General features: G+C 50.1%; 1 protein-coding gene across 1 annotated transcript in view; it reads right to left on the bottom strand.

The window, feature by feature from the left end:
• The window catches only part of LOC112114481 (transmembrane protein 211-like), a 154,203-nt gene extending 141,601 nt beyond the window's left edge, over positions 1–12,602 (bottom strand). Inside the window, exon 1 of the mRNA XM_024211242.2 lies at positions 12,127–12,602. Within this exon, the coding sequence (XP_024067010.1) occupies positions 12,127–12,456 (330 nt within the window). The 5' untranslated portion in view covers positions 12,457–12,602. The remainder of the gene's footprint in view (positions 1–12,126) is intronic.
• Positions 12,603–17,663: the final 5,061 nt, after the last annotated feature.

Below are 17,663 nucleotides of genomic sequence, written 5' to 3'. Positions count from 1 at the left end.
AGCAGCCTCTCGTGAGTTGTTTTTTTTTTTTTTTTTTTTTTTTGGTGTTTGTGGGGGAAGAAATACACTGATTTTCCTGGGAAGTCAAATTAACAAGCAGCACTTTCACAGCCCGTGACTGTCATCATGGTTTGCATAGAAGGAAAATAGTCACAGCATCAAAGTAAAGGCTTTACTTTGTTGTGGAAATCTCAAAAGTCGCTATCGCTTCCTGTAGTCTGGTCTGGACCACGGACGTCACCCTCTGTGTATTTATTTGCCAAGGTTCTGTGGAGGTGGAATCCCCAGCCACCCTGGTAACTAGGGGCCATGATCTTGCGGCAGGATGATCTTGGGGTTAAGGCTCCAGAATGGGATTCAGGACACCTGGGTTCAATTCCAAGCTATTCAACAGACTTCCTGTGTGATCCTGGGCAAATCACTTAATCTCTCTGGGCTTCTAATTGGCTAGGAAGGAGTACTGCAGAAAATGATCTGAAGGAGGCTATAGTGAATCACAGACTAAATGAGAGTCAACTGTTGCGGAAAAAAAGCAAACATTCTGGGATGTATTAGCAGAGTGTTGTAAACAAGACACAAGAAGTAATTCTTCCACCCTACTCAGCACTGATAAGGCTTCAACTGAAATATTGTGTCCAGTTCTGGGCACCACACTTCAGGAAAGATGTGGACAAACTGGAGAAAGTCCGGAGGAGAGCAACAAAAATGATTAAAGGTCCAGAAAACATGCCCTACAAGGAAAAACAGAAAAAACTGGGTTTGTTTAATCTAGAGAAGAGAAGACTGAGGGGGGACGTGGTAACAGTCTTCAAGTACATATACAATGATTATAAAGAGGAGGGTGATAAATTGTTCTCCTTAACCATGGAGGACAGGACAAGAAGTCATGGGCTTAAATTTCAAGGGAGATTTAGGTTAGACGTTAGGAAAAGCTTCTAATTGTCAGGGCAGTTAAGCACTGGAACAAATTACTCTCGGTTGCCTAGGTTGGGGATAGAGGCACGCTGGTGTGTCAGGGATGGTCTAGATAATACTTAGCCTTGTCTTCGTGCAGGGGGCTGGACTCGAGGTCCATTCAAGGCATGGTAGGACTCATTTCCTCCCAACATCCAACTCTTGAAACAGTCACCTGATTAACCACCAACACCGTATGTTTGCAAGGCCAAGGGGCATCTCAGCTCTGCCAGCCCTGACACTGCTGCATTTCCCTATCCCAGCGGTTCTCAAACTGTGGATCGCGACGGGGTCGCCAGGGTTGGTGTTAGTCTTGCTGAGGCCCAGGGCTGAAGCCAAAGCTTGAGCCCCACTGCCCGGGGCCGAAGCCCAGGGGCTTCAGCTCTGGGTGGCAGGGCTCAGGTTTCGGCTTCAGCCCTGGGCGGCGGGGCTCAGGTTACAACCCCCTCTCCTCAGGGCTGAAGCCCTGGGGGTTTGGCTTTGGCCCCCCGGCCCGGAGCAGCGGAACTCAGGCTTCAGTCCCCCCTCCTGTGGTCGTGTAGTAATGTTTGTTGTCAGAAGGGGGTCAGGGCGCAATGAAGTTTGAGAATCGCTGCCCTATCCCCAACCTAGGCAACCCGGCTACACCTGTAGCTGCCTCCCCCAGCCGGAGTAACCCAAGTGCTGCACCCCCCTTCCACCTGGACAATTCTCATGTACCCATGTCACACCACACTCCCTCCTCCCCTGGGTAACCCCAATGCACCTGGACCCATCCTCCCACCCCTGGCCTGTCTCAGTCACACTCATTTTCCTCACGTGCTTCGTCTGAGCTGTCAATACCAAGAATTACAAACCCCTCTTGTTGCTGTCCCAGCTGCCCTAGTTAACAGGCCATGTAACATATTCCTTCTGGTAAAGAGGAAAACTCCATTTAATTATTCAACGTCAGCTCAGCTGATGGCCCCCTGAGGGATTTATCCTGGCTGAGGGTTTTGTTTGCTAATGAGGCCAGGTTGGCTTTGAAAAGCAGTGGACAACGTCCCACATTATCTCCATCTCTGCTGCAGAAATGCACACCCCCGCCTGCCCCAAGCAACCTCTCCCCTCCTCAACCCCTCTTCTGCTCCTCACATGCGGGACGGGGATACAGGCATATAATGTGACTCAGGCACCTTGTAGCCAGGTCAGGGGTGCACACGACTGCTTCACAGTGAAGAGGGAGGGGGGACCATTAGTCCTTTTAAAAATCAGTCACCTGCTCCTCCTCAAATATGTGTGTGAATTACGGCCCAGAGATAAAAGTGCAAATGACAGCACTGGATTTGGAAATCCCAGCCAGTAGATGGATTCCATTGTGCGCTGAAATGCGGGTACACTGATCCACTGCACTGCACTGGGACCGGGGCGCTCTAAGATGGGATACAGACCCCTTTACCGCTAGCCTGCTGGTTCCAAGCCATCTGACGATCCTAAAGTCCCTGCAGTCCCCCAGCTGCTTGGTGCATCACTGAAATCAGCCCTGCAATTGGCACTAATCACCCCCACGGGTTTGGCAGCTCCGGCACAGAGGCCAAGAGCAGAAAGGACAGTGGTGACTGAGCTCCTTCTCACCCTTAGAGGCAGGTCCTCGTGGCGATCAGGCAGAGCCTCTGTAGCTTGCATGGTGTGGTCGGCCTCGCCGCACAGTTAATACTCCAGCAAATGCCGGGGAAGATTTTGGGGTGACGTGTGGCATATAAGAGAAGAGCTCATGGGCAAGCGCTATCCATGCAAACAGAACTGAATCCAGCAGAAGGCGCTCTGGAAGTGGTACCTGCAGCCCACGGGAGAACAGCTCAGCTGCTACAGCCACTGTGATGCAGTCAGATTCAGGATCTGGGCTGGGATTACTGCAATACCAGATGCTTCCTTCTCCTGCCAGATGTTTTTTTGCAGAGGGAGATGCTGTGTGTATGGTGGTGGGTGGATAAACCTAATAGCTTGTTTATATCTCCCCCGCCCCCAGACTCAGCACCAAACATCCGCCATATGGCCAGCATTAGCATCACGTGGAGGAAGAGAAGCTCATTCTGTCCTGTCTCCTCCTCCTTCCCTCTGGAATCCTGACACTCCTGAGGCAATTTCCTTCCCTTTGGAGTCATCTGGGAGGTTTCTTCTTCCTGTTTTACTTTTCCCCTCCCTGCCCCCCAAACAGCTGAACTGAAAAGCAACTGTCTGCTAGTCGCCTTCAATCAGTGCTCAGGAAGCGACCGATATTATCCAAACGTCATGGCAACTGGCAAGAGCTGCTCTAGACTGGTCAAACCATTCCCTTTTAATGAAGGAAAATCCTACACCTCCCCGTCAGGACGTGTTCCCCAGAGAGGGACAGGACTGGTTCATATTTACATGCTGCAACAACAGCAGTTGCGGGTGGGGAGGGGAGTTTGATAAGACCCTGGAGGGAGCCCCTGACTTGACTCTTCCCTCTGTCTTTGGAGAACAAAACCCTGCCATGAGTTTACAGCGTAAGCAAATCCATTTCTCCCCAGAAAAACAGTGCTTGGGGGGGTGGGAGGCACCATTTCATCCTGTGCCTGCTCATGCACTACGCTAGAGGCTGATGCACACACTGTAACGAGCAATGTCAGAAGGCAGAAGAATGCTCCATTCCTGATTTCTTTTATGATAGGTTAAGCACCCAATCTAGAGATGCCAACCACCCACAGCTCTCAGTCGAGTCATTCGCTCCCAGGATCAGGTCCTGCAGGTGTGCTCTGTGGGTGCCACATTAAAGGTGAGGTTTGCTCCAGGAGCACAAGTCACCCGTTCCTCAGTGACTGTTCCAGAGCAAGGCAATAGACACGTGGAGGGCTTGAACATGGTTGATACATACTGTTAGCTCCAGGTAGGGTGGATCTTTTAGATACTTTCAAAGTTTTTCTAAACCCTCACTCCCCATTAGTTCTTAGTCCAAGTTTCAATGGACGTGGGCTGAGATTTTCAAAAGTGACTAATGATTTTTGGATGCCCAAACTTGAGACCTCTTGAGACCAAACTTGTGCCCTGCACTGACCCTCTGAAAATCAGGCCTCTTTAAAGGGTCTCACTCTGGACACGCAAAATTGCTAGGCACTTTTGAAAGTCTTGGCTTTAAAAAATAATCCAGCTCCATCTCCCTGTCGAGCCAGGGGAACCTGTTGCTCTTGGGTGAGCAGCAGCTTCAGAGTAAAGCACGTGCTATTCTTTCAGAGACGGTTCTTACAAACCCCCCTCACGCCCATGGGAGCGTTTCACACATTCACACTAGCACATGTATTTTCAAGTCTCCCAGCACAGTCAGCGCATCAAGAGAGGGATTCCTCTCAGAAAGCTCTATTTCCCACGTAACTCCAGAGCGACGGACGGGTTTGATGACTAGCTGCTTACGCAGTGAGTTAAACTTCTCTTTAAACAAAGTTACACCTTGTACAATCCCTGCACTGGAATAACTCCCCGGCTTTCGAGCTCATCAAGTTATTCAGCACAAATGAGAGAGAGGTTAATGCCAAAGCCAATTCAAGCAACAACAAAAAAATGCATTTTTATTAGGGAATAAGTAAGAGACAGATAATACAGCTGATCAGTTACGGCTGCTTTTTTTCCAGGCCCATGGTGTCTGGGGACAGAGGACAGCAGTTACTAATGGTGCTGTTTTATCTAAGAGGATGATGGATGATGGTGGAAGAGAAAGAAGGGGGAAAACGAAGACATTAGCACATCAATGGTGGGCCTGTGACCTCCCTCAAGAGACGCAAAGCGACTTAATGAAATTTTAATTAGACAGCATGCAGTGCACTGTCATTGGGTACCAGCTCAGACCTTTTCACCAGCAGGCTGTGATTATCTTTGCTTGAGATGAGGCCTTTCCTAGTATTAGTGGCAGAGCTGGGCTAATCATTCTAGGCGCGGAGCACTCACCGCAGCTCACAGAAACACTCCTGTCTTGCTCCTTAGAACAAAGGCTCATCAGAGAGGGGATAGAATGGAAGGTGACTGCAGCCAACTGCCTTCTTTGCCTCCTGCAAGCATCTCAATACAGTCCGCAGGCCTAGAGGTATAGACAGTGGAATCGCATGCCCCTGAAATGTCATCCAGGATGTTCAGCAAATCTCACACTGTCCTCTCCTGTGAGCTGCCACAGAATGTGTGACAACACGTAACCAGCAAAATCTTGACCTATCTCCTCAGGATACCTATTCCTCAAGTGTCATCTTTAAAGACTCACCATTTGTTTATTTTGCCCTGATGACTTCGGTTATAAAAGTTGAACATTCTCCATTCGCTGTGGACCTTTTCGAAAGTAAAAGCATCACCTGCTGATGGATGTAGCCAGAGCTCAACCTCTCAACTTCACGTTGAAACAAAGGTTTCCATTCCACATTGAACTGAAGTTATCAAAAATAATCCCGACATGGGCCAATCTGGAGTTTCTATCCACTACGATGTTTCTACGGCTCATCCCCCGAGCATCCAACCAGCTCACAAACAATTCATCCACCACACCCCCGGGAGGTGCTATTAGCCCCATTTTACAGACGGAGTAATGAAGCCCAGAGTTTGTGACTTGCCCAAAGTCACATACAGAGTCTGTGGCAAAGCTGGGAATTGAAGCTGTGGTCTGGACTCCCAGTCCATTGTCTTAGTCACAAGCCCATGCTTCCTCTCTGCAGTTAGTTTTAGCTCTGTTAAGTTTTCTATAGCATGCCACAGGGTCCAATCCAAACGCACGGCCCACTTCTCCAGCCATGACTTCATGGATAAAATAAAGAGCACATCGCAAAACAAAAGCAACAGTCTTATACAATTTTGCTCCTTGCTGAGAGAAATGGGGAAGGAACCACACCTGATGCAGGAGAGTCATATCACTTGATGCACCACTGGGAGGAGCCCCAATACCTTGGTGATGGTGGGTGTTGTCCAAGAACCTGAACAGAGTATAGTCTAATTCCTGGCAGAGCTGCTCTAACTCAAACTGACTGATGAAGTAAACGGCAGATTAATGTTTCCAACTTTTCTTCACAACCTTTGACACAAATTGAACCTTAGTTATTGTCTGCTGATTAATGAATTGACTGTAAGGGGTAACCCAGATGAACACCATGCTCTTGACCCAAACCTTCAATGTTCCTTAAGCTCTTACCGCATGGATGGACGGAAATAAGCCATCTGTGGAACTCACAGCCACAAGATATTACTGAGGCAAAGAGCTTAATACAATTAACAAAAGGTATAATGAATAATAAGAGTATAATCAGCAGTTGCATTAGGCAGGATAGAAGTTTAAACAGGACAAACCAACCACTCAGTACCTAGCTGTAGGAAAAAACATTCCCCTATAGGCCTGGTATTGCAGAATGGTCCGTGATGGTGGTTTTACACCGTCCTTTCAGTCATCCAGGACTGGCTGCTATTGGAGACAGGATACAGGACTAGGTGACCCCCTGTTGACTTCACTGGGACTGCTCATGGGCTCCTAGCTCAACACAGGCTTATGTACTTTGCTCAGTTCGGACCTGGATCCAATACAGCAGTTCTGTGTTCCCATTATCAGGGATATCTTCTACACAATGAATAGAAGTCACAGAATTCTGGATGCCTAATGAAACAAACAGCATAAAATCCATAGCTAAGTAATATGCCTAGAGAGGAAGACACTGGTTTCAGAAATGCTGACACGCCCCTCCAGTCTCCTGCCAAAGCTGTGCAAGCATAATTAGGAATCAAAGTAACTGATAGCAGCAGCCCGGAAGAACCTGCTCTCTTGGGAGGGTTCTTGTATTGAGGACTAAACTTATTCGTTTGTTGATAATGCCAAACGAAGTCCCAATCCTGCAAGCTGCTCCGTGTGGGCGCCCTGTAAGTCATCGGGCCTCTGCACAAGTGCAGGGGGTCAGGTTCTTATTGTTATTTGTTTTGTGTTAACACCTTGGGGCCCCAGTCACGGGCCAGGACCCTGTTGTGCCAGACGCTGTATAAAACCCAGAACAAGAAGACAGTCCCTGTCCCTGACAATTCAAGTATGGGCACCTACTGGGATTTTCAATGGGAGTTAGGCAGTTGGGTACTTTGAAAATCCCACGGAGCACCTATCTGCAGCTTTAAGCACCTAAATACCTTTAAAACCCTGCCCCAAAGTGACCTGCTAAGATCATAAAGGGAGTCAAGTGCCAGAGGTACAACCAGGAGAAGCTACACAACTAGAGTTGATTAGCTCCAGGTCAACCCTAAAAGGGTCCAAGAAGGAATTTTGCCCCCCACCTTCCCCTCCATTGCTGTCTGTCTGTCTAGTTTTCATACCATGCCCATCATCGTGGTGTCTGATCAACTAGCTAGGTGCATTATGAGGTTTGCTTTGACTTCCTCCGAAGCCTGAGCGCTGAATCCTGCTAGAGACAAGATCTCAGACTTGATCAGACCAGTGGTGTCACTGGGTCAGGCAAATCCTCCATTCCTAATCTGAATTCCCTATTTTGAGCTCTGTGCTAACAGAGTGTTCATCCTCTTGTAGAATCTTCAGAGGCAAATGGTCAAAGTGTTTCCAGACTGAATATCAGGGGCTGATCAACTATTTTGTTGTTTTAAAGGACATGCTTTGCTAAGCCTGAAAATAATTGGAGACTACTGGGGGGGGGGAGATAGACGTTTGAGATCAAAGAGCATTCGCTTCCAAACTGCAGCACTTGACAGAAGAGACATACCAGCCTGATGTTTGCATTTAAAAAAAATTTATAAACAAACTAGCTCAGGATACAGAACTACGTTTGCCTTCCTCAGAGCCCGAAATAAGTAGCATGAACTCATAGTGAGTTCCTGTGTCCCTGAGGAGCAGGAGGAATTCTCTTTAATTCTGAGATGCTGACAGTACTGCCTAGATTTAAGGCTCCCAGTCACCAAATTACTGTACAGAACTGACTGACCAAGACCCTGACACGAGTGACCCTTATTTACAAGAATAGCTCTAATAAGGATCCCGCTCGTAAACTGGTTCATTGACTGCGGAGCCTTAAATCTGGGCAACAACGTGCTGTCGTCTTTCCTTCCTTGACGAACGCCAGAATTTTGCTGAGGGGACTGGGTCCCAGTTTTTATGGCGCGTTGTTCACACAGATCTACCAGCCTTTCGCAGCAGGTCATGCGTTCCTGACATGCCAGTGCAAGAGAACTCTGTGTCTGCAGCCTACATCATCCCGGCAACAACCGTCTGCATGTCAGGGCAGAGATGGAGAGAGAGACAACAGCCACCTTTCTGAGGAAACCATTTCGTGGGTCTGTGTGTTCTAAGGCCCGTTTTTGTAGCAAGCTTAGAACGTGTCATACCCAAGCAATTTTATCACCCGCAAGACTTTTTCCCTTCGCCCTTCTTATGTCTCTACCCTGTGCATGCCCAGGAAATCATCCTGTTCCTTCCGCTTAGGACATGTGCGCCTTAGAGCTGCATGAGTGACCCCAAGCAGGCTGGGAAGGCCGTACTTCCTAAGGGGCGATAGAGTTAAACTAAAGGAACCCTAGATATTGCAAAGCTGAAAAAGTAATTATAGAGAAGGCAAAAAAAGCCAGCAATTCTAAGCAGGCAAAAAGGCCCTCTTAAGAGAAGAAAGGCATGGTAATTAACCTCTAGACATGATTCAAAGCATCATTTGTAGGATGATTAACATAATCCCCCAAGTGCAAACACACAACTCGCATTAACGATCATTTGCAGAGCTGAACGCTCCCCCTGCCCCTTCGCAAAATCAGCACATTTGAACGGGGAAACATTTGAAATGCGGTAACTGCCATCTGGGCAAGGGGGAGGAACAGTTCATGTAGGCAGAAGAGCAAGTGCTTCTTCCCCACACAAACCACCAGGCTGACCCTACAATACTGACTCCCAGTAGGGCCCTTTGCTTGCAAAACACAGTGCTTCACGGCCAACCATTACCAGATTAATAAAGCCTATTTCTTATATGATACTTTTCATCAGTAGACCTCAAAGCAAATCACAGCCTTTAATGTATTTATCCTCAGAACGCCCCTGTGAGGTAGGAAGCATTATTATCCCCAATGTGCATATAAGGCACAGAGGGGCTAAGTGACTTGCCCAGGGTCACAAAGGAAGTCTGTGGCAGAGCAGGAAATGGAACACAGGTCTCTCACAGCTTAAGCCAATGCTCTAACCACTGAACTATCCTTCCCCAATTGGCCAGGCTGCCCAATGCTCGTGATTTAATTGAGACTCTCGAGGTATTTTATGTTTTTTCTTTAAAGCTCCAGTTCCTGGAGTCAACTGGAAGTGAGAATCTCAGCCTTCATTCAAAAAGAAAAGTTTCTAGCTCTCAAGATTCAGAGAAAAGCTTAAGAACGTGACCTGAGTGAACTCTGAAGGCTCAGAAAGCAGAAGGCAAATATAAACAACCCCACATTGGTTATTTAAAAAAATTAAATCTCCTGATTTCAAGCCAAACAATGAGTTTGTTAAACCCTGACTCATGTTTGGGTTTGGCAGCGCTGCACTTCTCCCAGTTCTTTGTGGGTTTATAAAGCCCGGGGCCACTCCTACAATGGATTGTACAGGAAGCCAAAGCAACCCGGCTTCTCAGTGAAGATCCCAGGGACTAACTCCCTTCTACCTGCTTGTACAACCAGTACAAAAGGCATCTGTGTCATAGCTGGAAGCAGTCAGGAGGGCGTTTTCTTCCCATTCCACTGAAGCAAACTGCATTGTTTGTAGGCTGTTGTTAATTAAATATTCCAGAGGGGTTAATAAAGGAGACTGAAATGTGACCAAGACCTGGTGTACCTTGTCTCCCCCTCATACCTGAATATTGTTTGTTCGGAGCGAAGATCCATTCAAGAAGCTCTGAGCCTTTGTATTCAGTTCTTTTCTGTATTTCTTAAAAGGATATTACAGCCCTGAAGCTCTGGGTAGTGGAATCTTGTTGGAATGAATTACTTATTGTGCTTCATTCTTATCTTTAAAGTTATGTTATTACCTAGAGGTGTTTATCTGAACAACATTTGTAAACATTTGTATAAAGGCCAAGTTTTAAAAACCGAATGACTCTTTTTTTTTTTAATCCTTTACTGCACAAACAAGAAGCATTATAGTTAGCCTGCTCTCCTCTGTGCAATATACAAATTGTGTACTTGTTATTAATGACAATCTTAGAGACCACTGACGGTTTAAACACACAATCGCCTATGGAACTTGCTTCCTTAAAGTGATACAGTTCGATTCCATGACAGCCTGAGAAATTCAACCACTAAATGCCCCATTGTGTCAGGCACAAGGCATGACCTTCCCCTGATTCATCCCTTGTGTGGGACTCCAGCAACAGAGCAATGCTGCCCAGTTCAAAGCTCATATGTTTGGAAACCTGTAGGGAAATTATAGTCAGAGCCTCCACCGTTACTAGCAGGGAATAAAAGCAAAGGAAACAAGATTAAGAATGAAGGGGAGGGGAAAAATCATCGGTTTCGTGCTGAAACGCTGCTTTATTCTGCATCTAGTGCAGAAAGCTCCTGTCACACAAAGACAGCAGAATAATCCCAGCCCCGCCAGCCAGAACGCTGAGAGAGGCTGTCCTGAACTCTAAGTAAAACAAAGAGCCACCCACCAGTCCAGGTAACTTTTGTCTGGCAACGGCAGGGGGTAGCACCAGCCAGGGCAGAATGAGCAAAGAGGTATTAACTCCCCAGTACGTGGATTGATTTTCAGAGGTGCTGTGCACTGACAGCTCCCACTGAAGTCGACGCATGCAAAAGACAGTTTTACACAGCCCTAGTTGGCAAGACACAAGAGGTGCTGGTACGACCTGCCGTCTCTCCTGCACAGGTACCATGGTAAGAACAAAAGTTTCAAATATGCAAAACCTGTTCCATTTCTTTCCCCCATTTTCTCCCCCATTAGTAGGTCGACATTTGCCTGCACAGTGTCTATATCTTATACCCATTGATACACGGGTACCAGTGGGGTTCACCCCAGTGAATGTAGGGGAGGGAGGACTCAGAAGTTTAATCCTAAAGTCCTTGCAAAGAGATGTGCACCTCCATTCGCTCCGCTCCGGGCAAGCAGCACGAACCAGATAATTGCCCAAGTTTTCAGAGCAAACCAGATTAAAGCCTTCTGGAGAGCTGGCAGTAATCTGCCTCGCCCCCCACTGCTCCCAGGGGCCATGCCATCACCTTGGAGGAGGCAGCTGCCTTCAGACTGGAGGCTCACACAGGGCTCTGTATGTAGGTCCAGTGCCCCTGAGCCTGCCCCTCCCAGCTGCTCCTAAAATAGATGCTTATGGGGAAGCAGGTGCTAATACTGGAACCTCCGGCCACCCTAATTGGATTGAGATGTTTTGTGCAGCCCAGCTAATGGGCTCCACACTCCAGTGCGCTGGATCCTGACGTTCAACTAACATTATCAGCACGTGCTAATCCTGCCCCTGGAACGCTCCGTGGGCTGACGAGGCTTGGAGCCAATCCTGACCGCGCTTACACCTGTCCTACACCGGCATGGCTCCCCTGGCTTCCACAGGGCCATTCCTGATTTCCACTGCGGGGATCTCAGAGCCTTTGGAGTTCGAAATCAGATTCGGATCCACAGCCCAGCCCACCATTTGCAGACTTCAGCTTCTCCGTCCCCTGTTTGCATCAGCAGGGCTGTATCCCCAGGGTGCAATGCTGCGCCTAAACCGGCTCTGCTGCACTGCCTGCCTGGGCTATATCCCCAGGGTGCAGGGCTGCACCTAAACCCCCTCTGCTGCACTGCCTGGGCTATATCCCCAGGTTGCAGGGCTGCTCCTAAACCCCCTCTGCTGCACTGCCTAGCCAGGCTGTATCCTCAGGGTGCAAGGCTGCGCCTAAACCCCCTCTGCTGCACTGCCCAGCCAGGCTGTATCCTCAGGGTGCAAGGCTGCGCCTAAACTGGCTCTGCTGCACTGCTTAGCTGCGCTGTATCCTCAGGGTGCAGGGCTGCGCCTAAACCCCCTCTGCTGCACTGCCCAGCCAGGCTGTACCCCCAGGGTGCAGGGCTGCTCCTGTCAGACAACCAACGTGGGGGAGGAGGGAAGGAGCATCCCAAACCAGTAGCAAAGCCACCGTTTGGAGGGAGAGAAGCCCAGGGGGCAGCCTGCCAGGGGCTCAGGCAGCCCAGCCGGTTCCCCCCACCCCAGCCGCTGGGATCCCGCAGCCCCTCACCTGCCAGGCGCTGGAGGGGATCTCGTGGAACTTGCCCAGGCCCCCGAAGGTGTAGCAGCTGTACATCTGCTCCAGCGTCTCGGAGCAGTGCCACAGCAAGCCGAAGCTGACCCCGCCGTGGGCTTGGAGGCGATGCTCCTTCACGATCCAGGCAGGGGAGAGGAAGCTGAAGCTGCAAACGGCCACCAGGCAGGAGGATAGGAGGACCCAGAAGCAGCCCACGCAGCTGAACATCCTCTGAGGCTGGGGAAGGGAACCTGCAGCCGGCAGCTCCAGCCCAGCATCCACGCAGCCGCCTGCTGTCTTCTTGCGATCCAGCAGCGAATGCATCTGGGGGGGCTGGGGCTGGGGCGAGGGGGGAGGCAGCGAGGGAGCTCAGGACACCCCCCTGGGCTGCCTCACATCAGCATCCAAGCGGCGGCGAGGGCTGGCCCCCGGACAGGTCCATGGGAAGAGGCGGCGGCCGCCCCGGTGCCGTTCCCCACCCCCCTCCCCAGCCGCTGTCAGCTGGGATCCTGACTGCCACGGGGCCGCCCACGTGGAGCTGCTGCTGAGGCCGGAGCCGCTCGTGACACCCAAGGCCGCCTCCGCGCCCGGCTCCCGCGGCACATCCAGCCCCGGCGGGCGCAGCGGGGCTCCGGAGAGGTGGGGGCGGCCGGGCGGGAGCGGGGCTGCTCTGCCGGCTGCTGCCACGGGCAGGTGTCCCGGTCCCCTTCCTCCCACCCACCCACCCACCGCGGTGGGCGTCTCCTCGGGCCCAGCCCCGTCACGTGGCGGTGGGAGAAGGGGCTGGAGCCCCCCTGGCTCCCGGGCTGCCACCCCCAGCCCTCCCGCGGGGAGATGCGCCCGTGCGCAAAGGCGCAGCGCCAGCTCTCCCCGCCGCGGGGGAGGCCGGGGTGGGGCGGGCTGCAGAGGGAAGGGAAGGGGGTTAGTCACGGGGCGGCTGCCTCCCTCCCCGGCCCACCCCGTGGGGCTTTCCCTGCCGCCCGCCTGGGCGTTTTCAAGTCAGCCGCGGGGCCTGGTGCCAGGCGGGGAGGCAGGAGCGCGCCAGGACGGGGAAGCCACCCGGGGCCCGTGCCAAACCCAGCAGCCCTGCCCGGCCTGGCAGCGCAGCTGCCTCCTTAACGGGAAGCCGCATATCCAGGGAGGGGTCCCGACCTTTGAACTGTGGGGTCCCCCCTACCCGACCTTTGAACTGTGGGGTCCCCCCCTACCCGAGCGCCCCTGGGGAGGAGGCGCAGAGCCACAGGAGGGCGCGTGCCAGTCTCTTTGCAAGGGCGGGAAGTTCTGTGCCAGGGCTGCGCTTTGCCTTGTGCTGCCCCATCTGCAGCCCACACCCCCACGGGGCCGCCACCCGCTCAGCCGGGCCCGCCGCACCCTCTTCCCCTTCCCAATACATCGGACTCTGCTGTGCCCCCAGACCCAGGCACACCATCTTCTGGCCATCGCCCTGTGCCCCAGGCATGCCCAGCTTTGCCGTGCTGACGAGCCCATGGCGGTGGGCATGTGCCAGTGCGTTTTCTAGTTTCCCTGCCTGCCCTTATGCAGCACCCGCAGTCCAATCCGCCTCTAGCAGGAATGGCTCTGCAGGTGCCAGCCCAAAGCACTTTGCAAGCTGGGGTGCTGAGAGCCATTGAACCAAATTGTAAATCCTGTGTATAATGGAAACCACTTCAAGCCAGTGGGTGGGGCAGCCCCCCTAGTTCCAGCACCTATGAAGCAAGCCTGCTGTGTGCACCAACTCCCCCTGCCTCTGATGGGGGGTTCACTACCATCAACTTGTAGGATCAGACCCTATAGATACATAGGCATCCCCACCTCTGGGGTGGAGGATATCAACCAACGCGCATGCTAGGGGGGCAGGTGAAATTTTGGCCAAGGACAGAAAGGCGAAGCCCTTCTCTAATTGAAAGGGCCATGGGGTCTTTAATGTCTTCACAGAATCTCCTCCAAAACACCGTCCCACGGTCCACGCTACAGTCCCTTCCGCAGAAGGATAAAGCCAGAGTCAATCGTGTTGTGATTTGACCTTGTGATTCCCGGCTTTTCCTACCTGATGCTCTGCCCAATGGCATCCCCTGCTATGTGGAAAAGGCTTGCTGGCTTCTGCTGCTTTGCCCTGTTCTTCATTAGCAATAATTGCAGAGGGTTTAATTAACGAAGTGCTTTGGATGCTCTAAGGTACCATGTTGTTGTTTCCTTATTTAGCCTGGAATTTCTGGAAAACAGCAGATCTGAAAAGTTAACCTCAGGTTTGCCAGCAGGTCAGAGTGACCTGGACTAAGCAAGGCTATAGTCAGTTCTTTAACAAAGGCGAATGTTAAATTTGCCCGTGTGCGGGTTCCACATATCACTTGTGGTACTGAACATGGGGCCTTGCACATCCAGTGTCTAGGTAACATTGAGGGCCCTGTCCTGCAAGCCTAATTTCAGTGGGACTACACCCATGAATCAAGGAAATTAGTGCCATGCTGAGTAAGACTTCGTTGGTCCTGACATTTGGGGCCGCGACCTTCAACCTTTAGTTGCAGAGCTTTGGCATTATAGATCTAAATAGAGCATAATTATAATTGATTATTTTATCCAAGTAGTGCCTTGTATGTGGCGGATAATAGATTTTCTAAACACTTGGGCTCTTTTAAAGTAATATTAATAGTACATTGACAGTCTGAAGCGTCCGATCCTATAACCCCACATGTAATTTTACTCATGTGAGTAATTCCATTAACTTACGTGGCACTACTCCTGTAAGTAGTGTTACACATACATGTAAAGTGCTGGCAGGATCAGGCCCCAACGAACTGTGAGGCTTTATGTACTTTGGTAGATGAAGTTCCTTGTTACTGACAGTAGGGGAAAGATTTCCCGGGGAAAAACACAAGTGAGTGAGTTTTCTAATAACTATGGAACACTGTTAATGTCACCCACTTAAAGAACTTAGGTGTAGCATTCAGGCCATGCAACGTTTTTACCACAGTAATATTAAAACTCTGTGATAACAGCAGATGCACACACATATCTGGACATCAGTTCCACACTGGGCCTATCTTTCTCTTACCAACAAGTTTTTGGTAATGGATCTTACACTTCCTTGTTTAGCAAAAAGTTCTGTCAATAGCTGACTCTGGATCATTATGACTTAAACATAAAGGATTGTTTACATTTCTTCACCTGCCTTCAGTTACCAGTTTTATTTTTTTAACTACATGGCAAACTAAACGTATATGTGTCTGGAAAGAATGATAAATAAACATTAATCTTTCTCTCCATGTTCCACCTGAGAGAAAAGCTGTGTAGCCTGGCCTCAGAATTAATGGAAAATGTCAAATATCACGTCAGCGTACTTGTAGCTTCATTGAAGCCCCCAAGCTGCAGTTGGATTCAAGCAGGCAAACCCTTATTTTCATGCCGAGTCCCATTGAAATCAAGAGCACACAGGTCCAGCTGCACAGATTCAATTATAGGACTGGGGCCATAGAGATTTAAGGGCAGATTTTTAAAGGGCAATTAGCCACACAGAATGGAATTATGTTTTAAAGCCTAAGTGATTTAGAGGCACACGTGCTATTGCATTTCAATTGGATTCATGCTTCTAAATCACTTGGGGCCCCTGTGAAAATTGGCACCCACCCTCCCAGCTTCTATTGGACGTCACTGGGAGATGGTCACTTACCTCCCCTTTGTGCCTGTGAAAACCGCCCCCTTCATCTGAGATAATTTTCTACATACAGCTGAAAATGCAAGCAGGGTAGAAATCACAAAGTGGTTGGGTTGGGGGGGGGAGTGTTGATTTTTCTGAAAATAAAAGCTGGACACTCCAGCATTTCTCTTCTGCAGAGTCATTTTGAATATACCATTTTGTAGAGAATGTTCAAAATCCTAATGTTCCAAAATCCATGGATAGAGCAAACTTTTACTGTCAAACTTTCAGGCCACTCCTGCCTGGTCCCTTCATTTCAGTTACAGGTCACATTGCTTTTCATGAACTACAGGAGAAACTCGGCCTTCACTTTTGGAATCATACCAGGCAAAAGCCACTAGCCAGCTACCTGAGCGGCACCGGTTGTTTGAATCTGAATAGTCATCTCAGGCTGCTCTGATCATGGCACAGGAGGCAGTGTCAGCCAGCTAGTAGGGCTAGAAACAGCAAGTAAACTGGATCATGGCAAGAAACTGATGTCTTGTTATGCAATAGTGTCCCTGGGGCGGGTTTCAGGTCAGAGCTGCCTTAGGAAATTACTTTCACTTACATCACTGACCCAGGGAGAAAGACCTCCCAGAGACTTCAGTTTGCAGGGATGCCTTGTCCAAAGACCTTCCCCCTCAGCATGTGGATATAATTATGTGGGTTCACAGTTTAGTGTCTTCTTAATTTAAGCCCTTGGAGAAGGAGCAAGGATTGCTCAGAGGTTCTTTGTGCAGGTTTTCCCTATGCATATGCACAATCATTACCATGTCCTGCTGCATAAGGCTGGCCCAGACTGCAAAGATGTGCAAAGATGTTTTGGCAGTTCTCATATAAGGTGACTAGCACCCTCTGGTGGTTTGTAGTGAGGTTTCCTGGGTAGCTGAAAATAGGCCTCAGGCGTTAAGGAAGGGTCAGTTCCCATGATGTGGCGTGACAGAGAAATTGTTGGCCCTCTCGCAGAGCTGAGGTCACTGACCGAGCATCTGAATCAAAAGCTGGAAATACGTATGGATCCCATGTTTGAGTTTAGAATTTTTATGATTTTCTTGCATGCGTCTGTATATTTTTCACTTGGCTTTTTTACTGCCTGAAGAATCCGTGGATGGGGCCAAAATAACACAACTCCTCTCCTCCTGGTATGCTGGATTGGGGAATGCCACATCTTGCATAGTTTCTAATACTGTCCCTGCAGCATTAAAAAAGTCTTTGAAAGAAACATAAACACAGACACCAAGATATTGGCTTTAAACTGAATGTCCCTGTTTGGGGCTTTAATCGGGTACCTATGGCACCAAAATGCACAGTCCTAGAAGCAGCACTATGGTTCTGACACAAGGGTCCTCAGAAGCTGGGAGGGATACAGATCATGGACGATATCTTATAAATACAGATTTCAAGGGCAAGGAATGTCTCGTGTTATCAGGAGACTGCCCAAGGGATGTCTTTACAGTGGGACAGAACACAGGGGAGGTGACGGACCGATCTGATCCTCCCTGCCCAGTGCTCTCCGCCCTCCATGCCTGGCTGGATACCTGGGATGGACCCATCTCTCCTGGCACCTGGTGCCATATCTTCCCAAATAAACGTGGGCGGGGGGACAATTCAGGGTCACATTCCCTCCCGCCCTCCCGATTTCTGCCAGGGTTCACACCAGAATGTGGCCAGCAGCAGCCTTTCGGCACTGTGCAGGAGGGAAGGGATGGAAGCTGCTTCCAGCCCCGGGGGGTGGGGCGGGGGGGAGGAGGAGGGATGACTTGGCCTGTGTCTCTGCAGAGTTCATCTCTCCCCCTCCACCACCATCACCGCTCCTGTGTGGCTGGAAGCAGCTCGTCCCTTCCTGCCCGCACAG

The sequence above is a fragment of the Terrapene carolina genome, unplaced genomic scaffold (genome assembly GCF_002925995.2).
Source record: "Terrapene carolina triunguis isolate 2854851 unplaced genomic scaffold, T_m_triunguis-2.0 Scaffold231, whole genome shotgun sequence".
In the NCBI taxonomy this organism is placed as follows: Eukaryota; Metazoa; Chordata; order Testudines; family Emydidae; genus Terrapene; species Terrapene triunguis.
This window is presented reverse-complemented; position numbering and strand designations above follow the sequence as displayed.